This window comes from Ischnura elegans, chromosome 1 (assembly GCF_921293095.1).
Source record: "Ischnura elegans chromosome 1, ioIscEleg1.1, whole genome shotgun sequence".
Lineage (NCBI taxonomy): Eukaryota > Metazoa > Arthropoda > Insecta > Odonata > Coenagrionidae > Ischnura > Ischnura elegans.
In genome coordinates this window covers 33591834-33617566 of record NC_060246.1, presented here as the reverse complement: position 1 = coordinate 33617566, position 25733 = coordinate 33591834, and the positions used below count along the sequence as shown (strand labels likewise).

The 25733-nt window shown below is 38.9% G+C and overlaps 2 protein-coding genes across 2 annotated transcripts in view; both read right to left on the bottom strand.

Moving 5' to 3' along the window:
* The window catches only part of LOC124158523 (dynein axonemal heavy chain 5), a 174866-nt gene that overhangs the window by 27178 nt on the left and 121955 nt on the right, over positions 1-25733 (bottom strand). The window contains exons 67-70 of the mRNA XM_046533651.1: positions 23361-23529; positions 21657-21809; positions 16038-16264; positions 3457-3534 (exon numbers count right to left, since the gene is read on the bottom strand). Coding sequence (XP_046389607.1) covers positions 3457-3534; positions 16038-16264; positions 21657-21809; positions 23361-23529 — 627 coding nt within the window. The remainder of the gene's footprint in view (positions 1-3456; positions 3535-16037; positions 16265-21656; positions 21810-23360; positions 23530-25733) is intronic.
* On the bottom strand, positions 5359-7794 carry LOC124158512 (jerky protein homolog-like). The gene is made up of 2 exons (XM_046533640.1): positions 5827-7794; positions 5359-5467 (listed from the first exon to the last, which is right to left on the bottom strand). The coding sequence occupies exon 1, from the start codon at positions 7538-7540 to the stop codon at positions 5846-5848; it is 1695 nt and encodes a 564-aa protein (XP_046389596.1). The 5' UTR covers positions 7541-7794; the 3' UTR covers positions 5359-5467; positions 5827-5845.

Below are 25733 nucleotides of genomic sequence, written 5' to 3'. Positions count from 1 at the left end.
CGAAACACAATATTATAAACAAGTGTCTCGTTATATTACGGTTCAATCGCAAAGGCTATGTACTTTGTTAAACTGACAGATGGGTATATAATTACCACTCTGCGTATACATTACACACGGAACTGAAATCGACCACTATTTCAAGATAAAATATTTTACACAGGATCCATTAGCATTGACCTTGAGAATGAAATTCAATGCCGGTATGACGGAAATGTAACACCGGGAATTCCAAGACGATCACGATAATGTGTGAAATAAAAGGGAAATATTTCGTCTCATTTCATGCGGATATCGTTTCGTATGGCCTATAAAAACAAAGTCGTCGAGGCATTCCTTTCACTCTCATCCCTCCACGCCCTCTGGCCGAAATATCATTGCAAGTACGACGCTGCCACAGGAAAGTACTGTGCTCGGGGCCTTCGGAATAGATTGATATGCTCGATTTTCGGAGATATCTATCATCTGAAGTATCATCGGAGGTGTCACCGGTTACCTGAAATCTTGATTTTTTCCCATTACATTAGATGGCTGAGGAGCCAGTGGCATCAACGTCTGGTTCAGCGGGAACGCGATGAAAAAAGAGATGAATATCCTTAGAGAATTTTGAAGAAAAAGACTAATTAAGAGTTTATGGATATCCTTATGCAGTTTGATGAGGAGATGGACAGCAAGGAAGATAATGCATCCCAGGAAGGAATTCCAGAGGAGTCGTCCAAAGAGAGTCAGGAAGAAAACGCCCATGCTTCTTCATCAAAACTGTTCCGAAAGCACTCAAATAACTTCTATTTATGGTACAAAGATGAACTCCAAGTAACAGATATCCCTTTTACTGGCACCTCAGGACAAAAATTAAATGTTCCCAGCGGGAATCCTTACGACTTACGACTCATTGCCAATGATGTTTTTTGAGTTGCAACAGAAACGAATATCAATGCTGAATATGTGGTTCGAAATAATACTTCTCCAAATTAGAATATCGTCTTGGAATAAGTCTTGAGTCGAAGATAATTGGAAACTTTTTTGACCTTCTATTTCCGATGGGTTTTATTTCTCTTAGTAGATTATAATATTATTGGAAAAATCTGAAATATATTATCTCCCTGTTTTTTCCATATACATGTCTCGAGATAGCTTTTGCAAATATTGCGCGCTAATCACTAAGATAGAAATGTGGTTGAATGCGAACACTTACCCAGTGATCCATTTTACAATATACGACCCTTGCATGATACATTCTATGCAAGTATGAGTGAATTGTACTACGTGGAAAGGGCTGTGAGTCTAGACGAATCCATGGTTCTATGGAGTTGACGTTATCCACAGTTACTATTAAAACAAGTCATTCCTTACAAACGTCACAAATATGAAATAAAATTGTACATTATCACTGAACCACGCGGTTTGGATTTGGATTGCTTGATATATTGTGGCACCGAGGGTAAAAAAGTGGGGGGAGCATGGAACGCAGAGAAAGTCACTCATAAATTGTTGGCAAATTTAAAAAAATAAGGGGCACGCTGTGTACAGGGATAACTTTTACGACAGCGTGAACCTTTTCCATTGTCTGCAAAAACATACTGTACAGAGAAAACATACTGTACAGTCATTCTGATAATGAAGAGATGTGAAGACGATTTCCTCCGAGTATGGACACGATTTTGCGGGCAGGCGGGGAAGGGTTTCAACTAAGCCCAGTATGGTGGACGATTACAATAAACATTTTGGAGGCAAAGATTAGACCGATCAATTGTTGTCATATTATCTTTACGAAACAAAAACTCGCCGTTGGTACCTAAAGCTGAGAATATACTTAATTCAGATAATAATGATTCATTCTTTCATTCTATACCAAAGATTTAGTGGGAAACGTGTACATTTGTTAGAATACCGCGATGAATTAATAAACTATACTATAAACATTGCTAAATGTCCAACCTGAGGTAATGCCTTCAATGAGTTCCCCTAAACATGGCCACTCACCACATAATTTGGAAATGAAAAGAAAAGGAAGAAAGAAGTGCCGAGTATGAGCCAAAAATAGAGTGAGGAAATATGTTAGCACTTACGATCCAGGTTGCCCCTAAAAACACGGTTTTATGCTTTAGGATATTTTCTAACATCTTATATTTATTGCTGACTTAAATAGCACTCTTCATTCTAGTGTTTTTTTCAGGATGATTCTTGAAAGTTATCCCAAAACCATGAGTAAATTATGAGTTTGTAATTATTTTACGAGAAAATTATATTTTCACTAAAAAAATTATCACTTTCGAATACTCCAAATTTTTAAAACATCTATTTATTTGCAAAATCAGTCGAATAATAAGAACGTTAGATGAGAATTAAGGGAGATAAAAATATTTGTGTAGCGGGTTGCATAACGCATGTGACACGGGTTGCATAGCTTTGGCAATGCTGTGAGCGGCAGACGCACCGGTGCGTCCTTCGTTTTATTTGTTTAAAACAATCATAGGATTTTTATTATTATTTTTTACGGTATCCATAGAGACATATCTACTTGGTTATGCAGAAAAACCACTGCCGCTCACAGCGATATTTTTCATCAAAATGGCTAGCAGCGAAAGTGTTAATGATGAAAAGTTTAAAATTCCACGAAACTATCTGTTTAAGGTAACATGATTTTAGGAATGCCAGTTTTGTAAGACTTACCAAATGAGGTCAATGCCTTATTTTTGTTAGAAGCACTCGACTTATTTTATTTAACTGCTATCACAAAGACATAGTGAATGATTAACATATAAAAGCAATCCCTAACAACCAAACAAGTTTTGGTTGTTAGGTTGCTAGGGAACCATGTGAACCGTATCCTGCAACTTATGCAATCGTACTATAATGTTATGATGTCCCAACAGTGGCCCAATGATAATCCATTTCGTAGGGCCATCGTTGGGGATTTCCGTTGGGCCAACAGCATAAACCGTTTCGTTGGGCCGACGAACAATATCTGCGTTGGGCCAACAGTGGAATTTGGTAGGCATATCCACCCACAATGAGCCAACCGTGACTACGGTTCCCCAACCGAGGCCCAACGGTCAATGTTACTTGGGATATAATATATATTCTATCTAATTTGGTAATATCTACTCTATATAATTTGGTCCCAATCTATAAGAATAAAAAATTAAATGTTTGAGACATTAGCAGAATAGCATTGCTTGTATTGTATGTACCCAGAAGAAACTTGATTCATTTTATTTTTTTAATTTTTAGCATACAATAAATAATGGTCTTGGATCCATAAATATCTGAAGATCTGATACCTCAAATCAAATCCATTTCTGAAAAAAATTCAGGATCCGTCCATCCCTAAAAATAATGATTCTTTCAAGGGAATAATCCTTTCTTCAAAAATAATGTACAATATACTGAAGGTTTAGAAGTAACTCCTAAGCAGTTGCTCTGGCAGGAGTACGCAACTCTCTTTCAACTTACCTGTGTAATGTTCTGATAGGTTCGCTTGAGACTAGCTCTTATGCCTTGAGGGGGTTCATTGGTAAATTTTATTGCCATCTAGAAAAGAAAATTATACAACTAAATAGCATTGTATGGTTTAAGAAGCAGTAAATAATAAGAAAAATCTGCTCTTTTACATTCTCCCAAATGCAAAGGTTTTTTAAACACCTATAATAATAATATCATCTTTCATTTAGAGCAGAATACATATAGTCCATTATTAAATTCAACTCTGACAGTTTTTCACATCCAAGATCTGGCAGGTATAATCTATTAAGGTGGGATTGGAACCCATGATAGTTCAGCAGGCAAGGACGCTACTCTGCCACCACCAAGGCTGGGAAATGGATATGCCACCAATTTTTTTGTACTATACATGAACTGCTAACTGCAGAAATGCAACATGTCCAAATTGGCTAACTTAACGGGAGAGAAAGAAAACTTAGTAAACCCATGTACACCACAAATATAGTTTTATGAAAATATTTTTGTTTATGATAAATGGGCATTTAGAAATTGTACTGACTAATAAAGACAAAACACCTAGCAAAGACAAAAAAAAGAAAAATCTTCCAACTTCGACATGATGCCTTTCTGCAGCCAGCAATTCCCATACTCTCGTTAATACAAACCATGTTATTACATAGCTCTCATTATTACAAAGCAAATTGTTGGTCCCAACGAAAAGGCCAACGCCATCTATAGCAAAAGAAACATTATTATGAAATTTTCGTCATTACAAAATTACAAACATCAGTCCCGGTCCCAGCAGTTTCAAAAAGAACTTCATTACAAAGTTCCATGTCCAAGCAATGGCATTTAGGAGCGTATACATTACGTCAAGTTATAATCATTGTGCTACGTTTAAGTTCTCCTCGTGCACTCCGCTCAAGAGCGACATTTATGATTCTTTCTTCAGTAGGAGATACTTCTTTATACACATAACATCATATAATAAGCTTCATTCCTGTGGAATCATGGTGACCCACTCATTGCCACTTGAAAATTACTCATTGCCACTTGTAAATTGGACGTAATCCTCTACAAACAGTCAATTTATGAACTTACAGAGATATGAACATTTGAAAAATTCAAGTGTGCCAAAAATTTCAAATTTGGCGCCTCTGGAGTTGGCCGATGCGGTATGGCATAGAGGAACTCGCACTTTGGGCATAATCTGAACAAAGTATAATTTAATCCGTTGTGAAGCCAGGAACTGTTCATCGCTTTGCCCATTCTTCCTTCCTAAGGATACCGATTTTTTTTGGCTCCAGCTATGTTACACGCGCAGCTAGATTACCTCGTCACCGTCAAGAGTTAACGGATAATTGTAATGCAGTGTTGCATTATGCAGGATAACCGTACGTTTCAATGCTTAACACAGGTTTATCAACTCATGAATAAGGTCTTGGAATGCATCTTGTTCATATACCAAGGACTTATTGTATTTGGGAAGATTTAAACCCTCAATTGTGTCATGCTGCATTCTTCTATAGATAAAACCAAACAATTGCTCTTGTTTTTATATATTTGCTCGTAATTTAATTGCGTCTATCATACTTATTACTATGAAGCTATTCCATAATGCGACTTGAAGCATGGGATATTGAAGAGACAAAAAATTTTGACAAAGTATGTTATACAGTAGAAGATCGATAATCCGGAATGCGTGGGACCAGACCCTTTCCGGATTAAAGATATTTCCGGTAAATAGATCTGTTCCCTGGATGCAGGCAACACTGCAATACGGAAAATATTTTTTTCCGGAACGTGCATTGGCATCAACAGAAATGATGTATTGCTGAGTAAGGGATCAAGAAAAACTCAATAAAATTCATGATGAAAGGCGTGAGAATCTTGGATATTTATTGAATATATATTATGGTGAGAATCTTGGATATCTATTTGCCATCTGTGATTAAAAAAAGGTTCAAAACATTTGAAAATATTCTTCGTCCGTAAATCGCAGAGGTACTCTTGATAAGGCCAACTGTAAATGAAATAAATATGGCAAATAATATTTTTACAATCCGACTGGAATATCAACATTTTGCCTCTCCGTATTTTTCAACATGCAGCTATCGCAAATTCCATGTCGTTTTCACGACTACTAGCATACATTTATCGGTAATTATCAAATCCTCCGATCGGAGGTAATCCCACTTCGAGTACGTTACCGTAAATAACAATCGAATTTGAATGTTAATTCTTCAATTTAATATTAATAGTCGCAGCTAATCTTTTAAGGGCGGAAAACGCGAGTATTTTGGAAAATCTACTTGGCATTAACTTCATAAACAACGCGTTCCCTAGCGGCATGAATCCCGAAAAATTGAAAAAATTGCTTACCATTACGTCCATTGGATATTTATTTGCCATGGGTGGAGTGGCACGCAGTATCTGTGGCAGCAACATCCGCGCACTTGGTTGTTGGTGCGTTCTTCATGAGGTCGGTAAGTTTGACCTGTTTCCAGCGGCTGCGTCTCTCTTGTATTAAATTGTTTTTCAACCTATGCATGTGTAATACCTCCATATCGTTGGAAGAAGAGGGCCTCTGCTCCAAGTACTTTATGAGTTTTTCTGCATAAGTGATTGCGTCCGACGTAGTAATTTTCTCCTCATCAGAGCTGCAGTCACTGTCGGTCACGTCTTCATCAACTGTCGAACCCGTGACTGCATCCATTATCTCTCCATCGGTCAAGCTTTGGTACACTGGGGCATTATTGTCGCAGGCATTCCATTCTTTTAGATCTTCATCACTTATGTCGGCATCCAGCTCTTTCACAAAATTTATAAAATGAGAAACGGGATCATTCGACGGACCCTGGAAGCCATCAAATTCTGGTATGTCGTCAGTTTCCTCACAGCGGTTTTGAAAATCCGGCAGCAAATTACTCCAACATCTTTTCAAAACCTGGGGAGTAACCTTATCCCACGCTTCGGCAATACACCATACTGCATTTTTAAGGGTAAATTCCTTCTTAAATTCTTCATAGGAGAAAGCAGTGTCACGGTTGATGATATTTTTCATAACTTCACTTCGATAGTGACACTTAAGGCTATTTATTATCCCCTGATCAAGTGGCTGGATTAGAGCAGTACAGTTCGGCGGCAAAAAAGACACTATAACATTCTCCTCGACGAGAGTTTCTGCTGGAGGATGAGCAGGGCAGTTGTCCAACAACAATAAAATTTTTGCATTTTCAGGCAGTCCAAGAGCCTTGAAATTTTTTCGGACCTCTTTGACAAAGTTAGTATGAAACCATTCCTTAAATAATTCTTGCGTAATCCAAGCTCGCTTATTGGCTCTGTAAATCACAGGAAACTGGTGTATACCCTTAAATACGCGTGGTTTTGCACTTTTACCGATGACCATGAGCTTGCATTTATGGCTCCCGGCAGCATTGGAACAGGCTGCGATGGTGACCCTTTCCATTGATTCTTTCGCTCCGCTCGCAGTCTTTTCATCGCGGCAAACGAACGTATTTCGGGGAAGACAGCGCCAGAACAATCCAGTCTCGTCCATGTTGTAAATCTGATCCGGTGAAAGATTATGTTCATCCACCAACTTTGCCAGCTCATTGACGTAATCTTCCGCAGCATCGTGATCTGCTGACAGTTTTTCTCCGGTAACCTTCAGATATCGAATGCCATGGCGCTGTTTAAATTTTTGTAGCCACCCTGTCGTATATTCGCACGGTGACGTGATTTGTAATTCCTTGTGGAAATATTTAGCTTTTTCCATTATTATTCCTCCGGAAATTGGAACTCCTTCACTTCGTCGCTGCCGGAACCATTCGTATACCACCTTATCCACTTCATTGTTACTCGGCCCCCGTATATTTCTTCTTTTGGAAATTCCGGCCAACGAGTCAGACTCCGAAACGAACTGCAAAAGTTTTTCTCTCTGTCCCTTAATGTCATAAATGGTCGATTGCCCGACACCATACTCCTCACGAAGCTTTAACACACTAACACCTCGATCCAATTTTTTCAATAACTCCACTTTTTGTTGAAGGGAGAGAGTTTTCCTCTTTCTCTTGGATCCGATCGCTGCTTCCATGACCAATAGAGATGAAAATCAATCTATTGCAGGGTTATTCACTTAACGACACAAACTGCACAACGCTATCTGATGGCAAACGCCTTGTTACTGAAGCTGAAAAGAACTGACAACGAGACCCACGGAGTTACATTATGTTGCGAGAACTATTTCACGTGACCGACAAGGCGTGTCATTGGGACATTGTGAGTCATTTTTGACCTGCGGCGAATACAATGTCTTTGGGAGAAGGGTGGAGTGGTGCAGTCGACGTTTTCGACCAGTCCACATGACTCATAGGGAGAGTCTTAGGGCCTCGCGGCGGGGGTCGCCCGCCCAACGACCAACTCGAGAATGCAATGCATGGTGGCCTTTCATTTTTCTCTTGGATTTAATTATCGCAATCTCAGGTTCAACCGCGGGTCATTAGGAAGGGTTAAATATGTTTTGAGAACATCTACTTGTGAAAAGGGATTGCCATATCCAATATTAAAACTACTAAAGGGCTCCCGCGATTCATCTACATCTACATCTACAAATTACCCTGCGAGCCACCTCTAGGGCGTTTGGCAGGGGGTGATCAATCACCAGCATGCAGCATGCATCTGGACTCCCACATGCACACCACACCGTCCAAGAAACGTCCCGTATAATATCAAACTATACTACTATATGCTGTTAGAAATAGAATATAGAATAGAAATTCAGAAACATGCAGTAAGTTTTACATAGGTTAGTAGGCTACACTACAAGTCATGCAATCTATTTACGCGTTCTATTGCTGCCGTTATAATCTCTTATTGATCGTGGAAAAAATGACATTCGGAATCTGTCAGTTCTGCAATCTATCTCTCTTATTTTATTTATATGATCTGATCTTCCGTAGTACGTTGGCGTTCGCAAGATATGGTTAACTTCGTCAGAAAAGACACTGCTCTTGAATTTATCTAAAAGGTTTAGTCTATTTTTCAATCTACGGTCCGACAGAGATTCCCATCCGAGTTTATCTAAGAGGTCAGTTACACTAACAAGACTATCGTAACGACCTTTCACATACCTGGCAGCTCTTCTTTGCACGCGTTCTAACTCTGTTATTAAGCCTTTTTCATGAGGGTCCCAAACACTGGCAGCGTATTCCAAATGTGGTCTAACGAGGGAAAAGTAGCTAATTTCTCTCACTTTGTCGTCGCACTTTCCTAATATTCTTTTAACAAAACCCATTTTACGATTAGCTTGACCGGTTATTTCTCGAATATGTTTATTCCACGATAGATCATTATTGAGTCTAACCCCTAGATATTTCACAGATTCAACTGCCTTTAACTGAGTGCCCCGAATGACATAGTTACGCTGTAGGGAGTTATTCTTCTTCCAGAAATTCATTACGACGCATTTTTCCAAATTTAATTCTAACTGCCAAGCATCGCACCAAGCTTGGATAGCAGCAAGGTCATTCGTTAGTTCATCTATATCTTTGCTGGAACGGATTTCTCTGTAAACTACAGCGTCGTCTGCAAATAATCGTAACTTACTCTGCACTACTTCGCCAATGTCGTTTATATAAAGAAGGAATAGGAGTGGGCCAATGACACTACCCTGAGGAACGCCAGAAGTGACTCTAACCTCATTGGAGACTGCACCGTCTAATACTACTCTTTGGACGCGGTCGCTCAAAAATTCTCTAATCCAGGAAATGACATCTTCGTCTAGACCATAAGATTTCAGTTTTATTATTAACTTTCCGTGGGGTACTTTATCAAATGCCTTTTTGAAATCAAGAAAAATCGCGTCTACTAGAATGTTGTCTTCCCCGGAGACTAAAATATCGTGGGCGAAAAGCGCTAACTGAGTTTCGCACGATCTGCTTTTCCTGAATCCATGTTGATTTCCCATTAATAAGTTTTGCGCGTCTAGGTGTTTCATTACCGAGCTGACTACGATGTGTTCAAGGACTTTGCAAGAGATGGACGTTAAAGATATCGGCCTGTAATTAGATGGCTGTTCCTTGTCTCCACTTTTAAATATAGGCGTTACATTAGCGATTTTCCAGTCATTAGGTACTTCGTGTTGCTTGATGGATTTACTGAATAATAACTGCAAGTAGGGGGCAAGTTCTGAGGCTAGTTCTTTATATACGCGAGAAGGGATTTCGTCTGGACCAGGTGATTTATTTGGACTAAGCGATTTCAATATATTTTCTATTCCGAGCGTACTAATGTCAATTGGTGGCATCTTATGTATACAGGGTTTGTCATCGGTCTCGGGTGAGTTTTCGGAAGGCTCCGTGAACACGCTCTTAAAGTAGGAATTTAATAAATTGGCTTTATCGTAACTGCTTGTCAACACATCTCCATTGTCGTTTCTCAGCGAACATACGGTAGATCGTTTACCTTGAACTTCCCTAACATATGACCAAAATGCTTTTGGGTTATCCTGTAACTGCTCTACTAGTGTTTTTCTTTTAAAATTCGTGAACGCATTCCTGAACGCTTCCTTCGTGGCGGCTTTAGTCATCCTATATTTTTTAATTATTAGCTCGCGTTCATTAGCGGATAAATCCGTGCTGACTTTTTTCATTTTAGCATGACACGCTCTCTGTCGCCTCAATGATTTTCTCACTTCCGCGTCGTACCATCTCGGTTCGCTGCCTTCTTTTACTATTTTACTAGGGATGTAGCTATTTATTCCCGAAGTTACGAGCGAAAGAAAAGCTTTCCAAGTATTCTCTACATTTAACTTTAATACTGATTCTTGAAACTCGGGGAAAGCATTTTTCATATGACTCTTAAACCCATCAAAATTAGCTCTTTTAAAAATGAAAACTTTACGCTCTTTTTTAAAGTTTACAGCGGTATTTAGAGAAAACTTTGCAGTTACTACCCTATGGTCACTTATTCCTTCGACAGTGCCAACGTTTATTACCTGATGTGGTATATTTGTCGCTAATAAATCAAGAATATTTTCTCCTCTGTTTGGTGCGGATGCTATTTGAAACAATGAATTAGATGTGAAAGTGTGTAATAAAGCCTCGCAGATCACTTTATCCCTCCCACCAGGAATGAAGCTATAAGTCTCCCAATCTATAGAAGGTACGTTGAAATCTCCACCCACAATCAAGTTTCTTTCCGGATACTTGGATCAGTGGCGGCTCGTGAGTCAAATGCTAGGGGGGGCGCACTCCACCGGGGGGTCATAATTTTTTAATATTTCGTGTATTTTATTAAGTTTTTACGGCAATCTAGGAATTAAATTCTGTGATGCCATACGTTCCGTTTTTTTCAACACAAATACCTAGTTTTCCTAATAAAGCTTGATTAATAAATACTAAATGCAGTAGACTCTCGGTTATACGGATCGGCTTAGTCCAGACTCTCGATGATACTGATCAATGATCTTGAAGGCTAAAAATATATTTGCTGCGATATTTTGCAAATACAAACGAAAATACGTAACTTTAGATTTTAGCGCCTACATTCTTCGTGCGGATATGCCCGCAATACACTTATGGTGTTCGTTTTTCAATCATAATGCGTTATTTGTCAAATCTATTCAACATTTGCAATGATTTAGGTGGCAATGACACTTGTAACACGTGAGGAGGGAGGAGAGTGTCAATGACTTCCACTAGGCAACAAACACTACTAGAATGCGCGCGCTTTGCTATTGCAGATGTAAACTTTGATGGCGGTGTTCGCGTTGCTTCTTGAATACAGCATGATTTAAAATCAACAATTAAACATTTCTCACACATTTTAAACAAAATATGAAATACTCACAGGCCTTTAGTTATATTGCAAAAGTCCATCCTTCTTTCATTCTGTCCAGCAAAGTGATCAATTACACGTTCGTTGAAATCAGCGCTGGACAACAATTTCTTTCTGATTAAACACATGGCAAGGGCACTAGTCTATAAATAAACAAGGGACGACACAAAATAGGCCGACGAAAAATACGACCAAAAAGAACAAGGTGCCTGGACACAGAATTGGGACAAGTTTTCCCTATATTTCCCTTAAAAAAACGAGCACTGTTGATTAATTCAAAATTATCTTCTTGAATGTACACACAGCACTAAGAAACTTCTTAATCGGCAATTACGCACAATTAACTCCTCGAAAATGATGTCTGAACTCATTTCACTCCGTTCTTTCCGAGAGTCTTGCCGTTACTATAAGGACGACTCAAGGGAGATAGAAGTCGTGGTCCACTAATGCTGATTCAGCTGAGGGACGAATTTAAGGTCAGCAAAGGCATTCAAGCAAACAAAGGACGTCACGGACCATCTCCTTGAGTCTAAGATTCATATGTGGTAAACACACGAGACGCCAACGGGTCGCATTTGGAATGACCGTGTCTTCGAAATCATTGCCATGATATAATAGAAAATAAGTTCTAGATCGTAAAAGAAGACGACTCGACTGAGCCACAGATGGTAGCTGTAAGGATTTCCGCACTGATATGAACTCTTCGAGGCCACATAAATCAGACCCAAGTGGGCATTTTCCGTCAGACAGCTACCGCTCTGCCTCTGAGGAATTAGGTGAACATGAACTAATACAACAAGGACGGCTAGAAAAATGATGAACCTACACACAAAAGGTGCATTGTACGCGGCACTTCATGACATTAATTGAATGACTCTATTTAAAGTCGCGCTTAACGATTTAAATTATATTTAATCCTTCACCCTTTCACGCACGCACCTATTTCTTAAATTATAAATCAGTAGGAGATGTTAACTGATTTTTCCCAGTACCGCAGGTCTTTTGAAAAAAATTATCTGAAAAATAAATACCGCATTTCTAATCATCGGGAAGATATGAATACATTGTTAAGGCCTAAATATTATAATATTAGTTTCCCCAAGGTTCTTGAAATTCGTAATCATAACAGAACTGTGTCAAATACTAGAGAATAGTTTTCCTTCGTCAATACGGCCTTTAACTGGTTGGATTTTGTGTGTTCCGGAATTCAAACACCAAAAAATGCAAGCATAATGGGATAATTTATTTACTGTAGCAATACCTACCAGTAATTAAAAATTAAAATCGTATAACTACACCCAGTACAGTGACCATTCTGATTCCGTACGCCCCTTTTCTGTGGCAGCACCAAGTAGACGCCAGATTATACGCCCGCCGGCCTGCGCAGCGATGTCAGCTCACTCGTCGCTCTGCGCATTTTCGGACGACGTCCCAAGACTTCTATAAGACACAACGTTAGACGCGTCATAGCACCAGCGGCCCCCACCACTACCACTCTCCATATAACTGCATGGGGATGGATTGGGACGTTCTGGCCAGCGCCCCACGGCTACAAATACGAACTTCTCGCGCTATTTCTTTTCGTGTTCTTCCAACACTTTCGATGTATGGGACTGAAAAAACGCTTTGATTAATCAGATGTATAATTATAAATTAATGGATATTTATTTTTTTTACTTTTTCAAATATTTGGGAGGGGCGGCGTCCGAGAGTCCTTATGGGCAAACCGCCACTGACTTGGATGCTACGCTGTTTATTTGATTTTGAAAATCCAACATTGACGTTATATCTGAGTTAGGTGGTCTGTAATACGAACATAATAAAATAGTTTTGAATTTTGGACATTTAATTAAACACCACACAGATTCAACGCTGGTCTCAGTTACGGTTATCGCTTGGCTGACGATTGAATTCTTTACAGCTATAAAAACTCCGCCCCCAACTCGATTAATTCTATCTTTCCGATAAACAGTGAACGATTTTGGGAAGATCTCATTGTCTGAATCATCATCTGTTAGCCAACTTTCTGTTCCAAAAATGACGTTACACTTCGTACTATGAATTAAATGGTGGAATTCGGGAATCTTATTTCTTAAACTACGGCAATTAACCACAGCCACGATTAAAACTTCGGAAGTAGTAATATTGCGATTCGGGAATAATTCTGATTTGCTTTTGTCGAATAGACTATTCACAGGCTCTATACCGCTGATAAATGGAAATGCATGTCTTATTGTCACACTATCAAAATGACTTGAGCCTTGACTGCCTTTGAACGTGTTGCTCGACTGACGCTTCTCGTGCTTAAATGTAATACCTGAAACGCTGATTTTTCTCTCTACTTCTCTATTCTCATTTCTGGAAGAATCTTTGTCTGTGAAAAGTTTTGAACTTACCCCTTTATTTTTCAACCCACTAATATATCTACACTCTGCCCTACTCTCTACTCTAAAAAAGACCTACAGTGCTCAAATATGCTACTCGCTACACGACTAGCCGACTCGGCCGTGTAATGGACTCCCGAACGGTTCAGAGGGATCCGACACGATCGGATTGCCGGCCTAAGGTCCACGAAGGAGGCTCCGATGTCCGTGCAGAAACGACGCAGCCTCTGGTTTATGCCTTCCACTCGGCTCCAAACCAGAGAACCACGATCGATCCTCGGGACAAGACTACAAATCGAAAGCTCAATGCCGACTCCAATGGTCCCACCCACCCGCTTCACTTCGGAATTCAGATCCCGGAGGGAATCTAGAATTTCCTCAGATCCACGGAAGGTGGCATCATTGACGCCGACATGAGCCACGACCCGCAGCCTGGAGCACTTCGTGCCCCGTACCGCCGCACCAACCGCCTGCGTCACCTGAGGAACACCGCCACCAGGGATGCACCATGACGTTACACGGTCGCTTACACCCTCGCGGTCTGCCCTCTCCCGTAACGGGACCATCACACGACGGACATTGCTACTCCCTAACACTATGATCCCCCCCTTCCCACTCTGACGCCCCTTCCTAGGTGCCGGTTTCGGGGTAGGAGTAGGCACGTCAGGCACCTCGGAGTTTCCATCCGACAGCAACTGGTACCTGTTCGAGACGGGGACGGGATTTGCCTCAGCATCCCCCAAACCCCGTCTTAGAGTGACACTACCACCGTCCCTCCGAGACACGACCCTCCAAAACTCAGATTTACGGGGTGACGTGACCCCGTCATCGAGAGATGGACCTCGAGGAAGGCTCTCGATCGACCAGCCGCTATTTGCAATCGGGCGAACCCGTGCAGCCCCTGTGGCACGGCGACCTTTCGAAGAACCACCCCTCGGACCATTCCCCTCAGCGGTATCAGCCACCCTTTCAAACTGGGCCCGAAGTTCCCGCACCATCGTCTCCAACGCGGTAATGCGGTCTCCGAGAGCCTCGCATTCACCGGCGTTTTCAACTCCGGCAACGGGTGACCTATTCGAAGGCATCCTATCACTATCGCAACTTTGGATTTCAGAAAAGCTTACCTGACGGGAGATACGCTTAATAGATATTTGAGAGAGTAAAACAAACCGATAAACTTACTAGCTTTGATTGAAGCAACTGGTAATTTCGCTCGTAGATTTTCAAAAAAGGCAAATTTCTGATCGGAAAATAGTGCTTTCACCAGGGAATATGCCAGCTGAAAAAATGTGTTTTAAGCAATACGTTGATTCTCACTGCTGCAAAATGAGCGCATGCAGATTAAAGACGTCGATAGAATTCCTCTTCCTGACGGTCGGAGCTCATTGAGTGAAAAAGAAGGCAATCGTAAGAAAATAAGCAGTTATCATTCATGTTCCTTACAGTTTTATTTTAACTGCAAATCTCCTCGGATTAATTTGAAGTAATTTTGGGCGTGCGGCGCGCACAATGTAAACTTCAATCCACTTTCATCCCTCTACTGAAGTCCGGAAAGTTCGAGGAATATACATGGTACGTTGATTCCGTGAAATCTTTTGCGCGAAATCACTACATCTAGGGATCCCGGATCACGAAATGAAATATTTTACAGAAAATAACGGCAAATTAGTTGACTATATCTCTTGGGATTAGCGAGAAGACAGCCAGGCTCTGAGACGGCGATTTAACCACTTAGATAGCCATATTTTCGGCGATGCAACTTAAAAAATAGAAATTTTGAAAAACTCCGGGAAAACCTTCCGTTGTTTAGATCATTCCGTTAAATAGATTTCCGGATTATCGATCTTCTACTGTATTTTGACGATTCCTAAAATAAATGTTCATACGAACTTCATTATTACGAACCTCCAATTTTTCAGTCCAGTGAACTTCGTAATAACAAGAGTCGATTGTATTACCTTTTTATCTCAAGTTTCCATAATATTTTTTAAAGAGTGATGATTTCTTGTTTTCCTCTCTGTGTTACATAAATTTAGGCAGTTCTAATATTTAACAATAATCACTTATCAATTTTACTTCATAGAAGTCAACAAAACACACAAGACAGTACAACTTGAGCTCCAAATTTTGGCCAACTGCAATAACTGATGGAGAGTATTTTACTAGGGTTTGCAAAAATTCAAGTTTTGGCAGTTCTCTGTATGTTATGTTGACTTGACCCAGTCTGAAATTTGACAGTTGTAAAATTTGACTTTAGCAGGGTATGCTGAAAAGAATCTCCTATGCCTGAACTTAAGAACTATCAGGAAGTTCTACTCATTTGGTTCCATAGCCCACTGATTTCAAAGAGAGAGATAAAAATTAGCTTACTTGCAGTAATCCAATGGGAAACTGGGGATGAACTTCAGTTGTCATCCATAATCGGAAAGAATCATGCACAGTTTCAGCTTCCACTAAAGCATCCATGACCTCAGTACAGAAAGGTAATGAGAGATGAATATTTTGAAGAAGAACCCAGCCTCCAACAGACATCATTTCTGCTATCAAACGACGAGCATGCAACTCTTGACCTTGCCCCATTGATACCGAGCGAATAGCTATTAAAATAAGAAAATAAATAATCAGCCATATTCCCAATAATTGTTCACTTGGTAGCATCATACTCCTATCCACTACTGTAAGATCAAATCAAAATAAGCATAGTTTACATCCAAGAAAATAAAAAAACAATGAATGCAGATTTTACAGCAGAATTATCCAATTATAAAAAGAATTAATGAATTACAGATTCATGAAATTGAATGTAAGATATCCTTGCTTTTTTAATAATGTATCATCAATCATTCATATTACCAGCTAAAGCTTTCGTGGGTCATTACAGCTGCATTTAGAGTGTTTGGTTATACCCTGCTCAGTAAATTGGTTATTGCCTGACATTTTGTGGCCATTGCTAGTCACTCCTTCCACAGGAATAAGTCAATTTTTCAGAGCAGAGCACTCGTAATGGTTCCAAAAACATTTTTAAAATCAGGATAAAAGATAAGAGTGGGTTGAAAGAAGATATTTGATCATCACACTTAGATAAACCTGCTCTGAAGGAAGTCTTTCTCCCGTATGTCTGTGAAGTCACACACATAATAGGAAGCTTTCCCTGTAACCGTGAAATAAAAACTGAATTCAAGCCACATAGAAAAGTTAGGAGTAGCATTTGGGAGAGTGAGGGTCACCACATCATCACAAGAGGAGGGAGTGTACAAGATACCTTGCCAAACCTGCAACAAAAAATATGTTGATGAAACCAGATGTTTAGTTAAAACCCAACAAGAAGAACACAAGTGCATCATTCAAATTGACCAACCATGAAGTTAGAGATAGCAGGGCATGTAACCTTGAGAAAATTTATCAATTTTGGCCAAAGACATGTAATGGCAAAAGTGAAAAATTTTAAACCCCAGCTTATCTACAAAGCATTGGAGATCAGAAATGCCATGGTAATTTCTAAAGGGTCAATCATACTCAAAATCAGCCACACATGTTATCCTGCTTTGAATTTTAATAATATGATAACTTTATTAAAATATAAAGCCCCTTAACTAAAGAAAAACCCCTACTTTGTAAACCTTCCTCCCGCCATGAACTGTTATACCAACTGATATAACTAGGGATGGTCGGATCGGATACCACGGATCCAAATACCTGGGGATATTGCCCTTCATCAGATACATAGGATCCAAAGTCACGGAAGACATTGGATCTGGATCTGAAATTTTAAATAATAACTTCAATGAATGCAACGCCCTTATAAGGGTGGAAATAGTCCTGATTCTCTCTTAGAATGTGCCGTCGCATGTGATTCTTGTCCTACTCATGAACCGTTTTGTTTGAAAGCTCTCGCAGAGGTTAAGTAGCAGAATTTCAGCCGTGGAAAATAAAAAAGGCAAAATACGACTGGCACATAGTGTGACTCTTCCCAAGAGATTGAACCATCATCGGGGGAATCCCAGCTTTGTAAGATAATAACCACGTCAAAAGTAACTACATCACAGATTTCAGAAAACCACCCTCGGCCGTCCATCAGCCTTTGCCTCTGTTATTTTTTTTGTTTCCGAAACCACCCGGACCATAAATCATTGTCTTCTAAGGAAAATATCAAATTACACGAGAACAATTGAAGCGTGTTTCATCCTTATCCTATCTCACCAACTGACCTTTTTTTGGCCTACCTGCTTCAATTCTACATTTCTAGACGACAAATGATAGGTGAGTGACTTTCTGGGCCCAAAGATGTCTCGATAGCTTCAAAAATTAGATGACATGCACGAGATTTAAAAAAGATTTAGACCAAACGCGATGTATTCCTGACGATATTTCTGTTTATTTTCAGTTCTAATTGATTGCCACTAAGTTTTCTTTTTACAATTCATCATCATTGGTCAACAATCCTAGGATTGGTTTGACGCAGCTCTCCACTCCGTTCTCCTATCAGCTAATCTTTATTTACAATTAGACTATACTAATATGCAACATTGTCCAAACAGCACAATTTTCAAAGAAACAAGCGCAGCATTAATTCCTCAAATAAGTAGAGACGGATTGGAAACGCCAACTGCATATATCACGTAGCGTGCCCAGCTTTGCTTTGAAGCCAACGACGTCACTGAAGCAAGATCTGATTTGTTCGTCCTTGGCACCCTCATTTGTAGCCTTGTTGCTTGAAATACACAGGGAGCGTGCTCCTTCCCCTCCACCTCTCCTTTATGCGCTCCTTCCCCTCCACCTCTCCTTTACGCACTCCTTCCTCTCCACCTCCAGGCGCTTCTGCTGCCCACCCCTTCCTTGTGCTGAGCGATTGAGCACCTCGTCGCACATGATGTTAATGCTGTTTTAAATACTGTTAATACCGCAGATTGTGCAGTTGCAATTTGATTTAATGATATACTGATAAAAATTTCTTTCATTGTGTAGAAACATTTCTATTGAGATAAGGAGAACCAATATATGCCATGTGCGTTCACTGTGGCGTGAAATTATCGCAAGGAAGTGCTAAATCCACCTCACCATACTGAAGCATTTTCGGGTGGAACACAAGTCAGTATACGATGAGAAAGTGACCAAATTCGGGGGAATCGTGCATGAGGTGAAGGCTATTTGGGCTTCCAGCCGGGTGGTCTCCCTCCATTCTGCCGACGTTTTGGAACCTGACTCGTGTTCTGAAACGTTGGCAGAATAAAGGGAGACCATCTGGATGGAAGCCCAAATAGCCTTTTTCGAAAATATTCGCCGGGAAAGCATCAGATTTTACTTCACGTGAGGAAAATTTGAATTAAGTCGGTAGCAGAGGAGAAGCCAGGAATTTCGTAAGGGGGAAAATTTTTAAACAACATGTTCCAAAGTAGAGGGTTTCAAACTGATTTTAACATCCTTCATAATTGAAATAAACTTCATTTTTCAAAGAAATAGATTGTAAATTTATGATTTTACAATATTTTGTTTCCTTTTATGAAGGAAAGTAATTGTGTTTTTATATTTTCGGGGGTTCGGACTTCCCCCTGTCGCTGCGCCACTGGTCAGTGGATTTTTTCTGTTTTCATTTCCAAACCCAAACGTAACAGTTTAGGTCCTGAGTATGTAAAGATGTTTTAAAAAACTTGAAAGCCTATAAAAATGATTTTTAATTTATAAAAATAATTAAAATGTGCATGAAAATCTAAAAAGCATTCCTTTGATTGTATGTACCCAGAATATACTTGAATAATTACTTTGTTTAATAGCAGGAATTTGAAAATGCATTTGCATCTGAAAATATCCAATCCGAAAGATATGGCTCCGAAAGTCAAGGACCCGGTCCGAATCCGGATCCAAAAAAAATCCTGGATCCGTCCATCCCTAGATATAACGCATTGGGTACAGTCAAAAACACTAAATTATGTACACCCATGTCTCGTATAGCGCAATTTCGATTAGCGCAATTTCGATATAGCGCAAATTCGTTCCTCGGGGAAACATTGCAACGCAGTGTAGCCTAATCAAAAATCTTAAACACTCTCGTGATAAAACGTGAACTTGCGCTAAGTACACACGAAATTTCTATCATTTTACGCATATTCATATTATTGCTTGCCTCAAATCTTCTTTTTTGTTTATATATTATTCGAAATCCATTGCTGTGCAATGGCCAAAAGTATTACTCGTCATTGGGTCAAGATAGCCGGCCTACCGAAGTAATTTATCTCGTCTCCTTAACAGAATAATAATGAATAATTTAGATCGTTAATTAAGCTTGGGGCTAGTAGACATGAGTTTTTTTCAGCAATACGGTTTGAGACGTATTTTTGCCGTCATAGGTAATCGGGCGATTGACTTCCAGGTAGAGAGTCTACGCTAAAGCCTTCAAGGTCATCGGTATTCACGGGGGAGAAATGGAGCGGTGGGCGAGTGGCGCATGAATAGCATCAACACACAAAAGGTTCCGCTATAGAGTCTCAAACACAATGGCTTCGTTCCCTCCCCGCAGTCGTATGCCTTCTACGTCTCAGGAATACAGTTCAGCAGTGGAAGGTGATATAGAAAGAGCCATACAGAGTAAAAACCAAGAGAATATGACATAAAAATAGGAATGCGTGTAGAAAATCAAGAATTTATCAAGAAAAACTATAAACCTAGAAGAGGAATTGAAAGAGGTCAATTGCTTTGAAAATGGAGAACGTCAAAGCGATATTGCTTGGAAGTTTAAACGCACGATGCCTTATTCTGAATAAAGACGAAGTTAAAACATCAGTGACCTCAGCCGCACCAACTTCAGCCAAGCGGTCTACACATACGGAAAGTTCATAGTGAATCAGTACAAAAAGACGAGAGTGGTAATCGCTCCGAGACATTTAGTGAAAGCTCCGGTTGGTTCCAGAATTTAAACGGCAAGCAGGTATTTTCAGTGCGGCGATATCAGGTGAATCTGCAAGTGTTGATAGCGCAGTCACCGCAACATTTTCTGATGAACTCCAAGCTGTGATTGAAAGTGGCTCCTTTCCCCCTCAACCAGTTTTTAGTGTTGACGAGACAATATTGTTTTGGAAAAGAATGCAATCTCGTTCATTCATTTTCAGGGAAGGAAAACCTGGGTCAGGTTTCAAGGCATTTAAAGACTGTTTCACGTAGCTGCTATAATGACTCGGAGGACTTCAAATTAAAATGATTTATCATTCTTTAACTCCGCTAGCTATGAAATGGCATTCAAAGTAGCATTTTCCTGTCATTTTGATGAGCGACAAAAGGGCCTGGGTGACATAATAGTTGTTTTTAGACAAGTTTGAAAAATCGTCAACTGCCGGCAACGCATTACGATCCCCTGAGATAGCAGATGTTAGCCCACCCGCACGACTGGAGGGAATTTAAAAAGCACGTAAGAATTTTTTTTAACGTGAATAAAAGTCTTCAAATGCATGCATACTATTTTTAAAGATGTTTTAAACTATAAATATTTATATAAATAATGTTTTCTAAGGCTATTTATGGGAATATATATGTTTTAGAGGAAATTCAATACCCAAGACCTATGCTACCAGGAACGCATCCCTATCTTCCCAATGTTAAAACGCTCTCGTATAACGCAAATTCGTATAGCGCAAAGACCCCAAGGAACGCATCCCTTGCGCTATACGAGACATGGGTGTACAGCCACCAGCTATCAGTTTATCCATGTATCACTCCCTCAACAAATTCACCCACTTTAACCCTAACATATCCATTCCTATCCACCCACACCACCTATCACTTGTTCTCACTCTGTTCACTTGCACAAGGTCATAAACAACTTTTTTTTTAATCTATATTATGGCAGAATAAAAGGAAATGCTGTTGTTTCACCCACAAAGACAAATGATAAGGCACCCTTAATATAATTTTTGGGGAAGAAATGAAATTTTACTATGAATTTTTATAATAATTGATCCACATCATTTAAATGAAACACATGCATGCATTGAAACCAACCTATATCCTTCTGTTTGGCAAGTATTGCAACTTGTGAAGAAGGATCTGACCCGACAGATAGAATGCAAATCAATGGTGTCCTTGGCTCAGACTCTGACCACGTTACTTCCAAGTCCAAAATACATGCCTCTCCATATTCAGGGCCTAATGATTCTGCAATACATAAAAGTATATGGGTATCACATACCAGTCATAATACTGAGAAACTCAACAACTTCAATATCAAATAAACTAATTCTAAATGATCACCACGCAGCTTGAGAAGGAAAGGATTGGTAGTAGTATGCGCTAGAACTATGACATTTATATGAGATTGAAAGCATCAATGGGAAAGAACTCACACACATATAACATCAGGAGCAGAGAATTGACTTCAAATGCTATTCTACTAATAATAAGTAACAAAAAAACACTTCATTTTGTAACATTCAAGAGATAAACTTCTGGAAATGGTAGAATGCGATAATGAAAATGTATTCACCATAAAATTCACTAATTCATTATTAACTTTGAGGTATTCCATTATAAGTTTTCTTGAATATTTCACTATTACTTATACCATTGCTTTTACTGAAACTAGTGGTATAAGTAATAGTGAAATATCCAAGAAAACTTATTCACTATAAACCAATTAAAGAACTGAAATGGATAGGAATTAACTCATACTGATTTGGAATCATTGTACAAAGTATCTCAGTAGAGATAATGACAAGGACACCTTGCTATGAAAATAACTTTGATTAGTTAACATCAATAAAAATGGTGGGGATGGAGAAGAAGCTGAGCATAGGCGAGTGCTATTGATGAATACTTAAGGGCTTCTTCAAATTCAAAATCTAAAATTTTTGACAGCTGATTATTTTGATGAGGTTGAAGGACAATGGGGAGGAAATGGAACATATCAAATACTCCAATACAATATCCACAATCCAACTTATGCTCAAAGGTGGATTTTTTTCTCTGTAGGATTTATTTAAAGGAGTCAATCCAATCTGTGGAGGCTGAGAGAAATGCATGTAATATCTATAAGACTCGGGGAATTTTAGAAAATATGTTCACAGTAGACACTCGTTAATACAAAGTTCGCAGGACCAAAAATTTGGAGATTCATATTATCAAACCTTCCCAGCTTTAATTCCTTCCTAATATGCATGAGAAAAAGAATATCCTCTAGAGGCCTCTCACAATGAAAAAAAAATTTGACTCTCAACTCCCATCTTAATTTCTCTTGAATAATTCACAACTCTCATACTTTGGGCATTTAGTGCCCTCTTAAATTTTGCTAATCCATTGGAAACCTCTACTATCAACGTAACATAATTGGTTATCTAAAACAAACAATTTTAGCCCAGAAATTATAAAATTCTAATTCTATTCATATGCTAGCATACCCCTATGCTCAGGACCATCACTTTATTTTGTAATAAGGAAAACTTAGCAATAAAGCCGTTCATAAAAACGAGAGTCCACAACATAATTTCACAATTTTTCAAAATTATAGTTATAATAATATTGCTAAATTAGTACTTTCATTGCATTTCAACACTCATGCATGAGGATTTACGTAAAATTTGGAAATATCTCCGATAAAAGGGGCGACCACTAGATTGAGGCAAAGTGTACCAATCCCTATGAGTTCCAACTAACCAGAATGCTCTGTATTATCTGCTATGCCTCATGTTTTATGCACAGAGTTTCATTTACCTGCTACATATCTCCTGGCTTGGGACAGAGTTCTGTCAGGACTCCATGAGCGAATCAGTAATAGTTTTCTGAATACATCCAAGGATTTTTGGTAGCCACAGGGTATCAGCTCCTCTTCAGGGCGCTCTTTCTCATACCAATGTCTCCACTCTTTCTCATTCGTTTCAATCTAATAAGTAAACGGCATAATTGGCATCATAAATCATTTCCATAAGCATTAATTTTTGTAAAATAATGATTTACTGTTAAAATTACAAAATACGAACTGTATTTCAGTAGATCAACACAGATTTAAAAAAAATAATATTTAAGTATTTTAAAAATTTTTGTCAGTAAAGTTTTGAAGCAAGAAAAATTGCAAAAATCAAACCCAAATTGGAAAACCTCACTTTTCAGAACCTACTCGGACAACCAAAATTGATCTCATTTAGGATGATTCAGGAATTTTTGAAATGAAAACAGAGTTGTACTGAATTTAATTGAAACAATAAAAAATAAAAAAAATATTCCATAGAGAGAGACCTGGGAGCAAAAATTTCTCATCTCATTGATGCTACTACTATATAATAGGGAAAATAAATCCAAAATAAAATGATATATGTATATTAAATCAGAAATTTTATGATACATGGATCATTAAAAAAAAGCCACAGAGAAGAGATTTGTGATGATGGAAAAATTGAACTAAACTCCATCACAAAGTGGATGATATCTAAAATTAAAATAAATGTTCTGCATTCAGCCATGATAAAATCTATCAATGAGTGAGTGAATGCATATTTAAATAATATTTTGTCATCACATCCAAAATAATTCTCAGTTTTTTCTTATTTTACCATTACCTTGTGAGCTTACACTTAAGTCAAGGTATAACCCTTAGGAAATTCTCAGCCCAAATATTCAACAACAGACAGCAATGCTAGGATAATTCATTTCATAGATGTGGCACATATTGCAATCTAAATTGTAGTTGACTAACAGTACTGCTAGAAGACACATCAGTTATGGCAAGACCTCTGCCCAGCTACCATGTGGAGTCGATCATCCCAGTGTGGTAACAATCAGTCCTGCTCGCAGACTCGGTGATCTACTCACTGACACGAGCTTCCACTGTTAATGAATTTAAATGAAATTACTAAAATGAACTTCCACCAAAGGATAATTTGCTATTAATTTCTCACAATGTGCCCATAACAGATCTCAGTATGCTTTGTATTATTTTTTTTTGGCCATTATAAGAGGCAGCTGTTATATTCCTTGCCTTATTTCATTTTACATCCAAAAGTCAGTGCTTCCTTCTTCCCTTTCGTTTCCCACACTCCCAACCATCCAAACCCTTCAGCCACAGGAAGTGTTAGACATGCTGTGAACGTGATCTTGTCATACATTCGATCCAATAACAGAAGCGCTGATGAGAGGGACGACGGCTCCCTTTGGGGCAGTCGGCATGGGTATGCGAATGAAGTAGCAATTAAGTGTGATTGTTCTGACTCATGAATTCTTCCTTTTTCTGCGCGACTTTCCCTATACTCCTTCGGAAGACAAGACTGGCAGAGCCATGGCATCTTACACCATGCAATTATGTCCCTTACAATGTGCCCATATTATTTTATTAGAAACGGGTGTTCATGTCAGAACACCCTTTCCTTTAAGTTATTTAGTCTTCACAGGAAAAAATTAAAAGGCCAGTGTGGTAATTATATAACCCATGACTGATTTAAGTCATTAATTCTCTTTTTTAGGATAATTCATTTCATAGATGTGGCACATACTGCAATCTAAATTGTAGTTGACTAACAGTACTGCTAGAAGACACATCAGTTATGGCAAGATCTCTGCCCAGCTACAGGCTTAAAGCCACAGGCTTAGCTCAATTGACACACTGGTTCCTGTAGATTAAGCCATGTTGGGCCAGTACAATGTACCTAATACCTTGACCATGTTACTCTTTGTCTTCTCTCTGCAAGTGTCAGGAAGGATAAAAATGTATTTTGAAAGTCGAAAAAAAAACTTCATTTATTGAATAACTATTTTGTAAATTCATGATTTTTCAATTCTTTTTTTCTTTTATAAAGGAAAATGATTGTTTTTTTACATTTTGGGGGGATCCAGACCCCCCAGACCGTCCCCCTGGCTACGCCACTGGTCCCAGTGCCAGGCCTGAGTAGGCCCCCCTCACCATAGGTGGATTTAGGGGAGGCGCATGAGGGCATGTGCCCTCCCCTCTCCCGACTCTTAAAATATAGATGAGATTTATAATACAAATATGTATTAATAAATTTTATATTTTAATATAAAAGTTATTACTATTTAGATATTATTTTTATTATTTATATTAATAACTTCTATACTAAAATAAATAGTATATTTCGT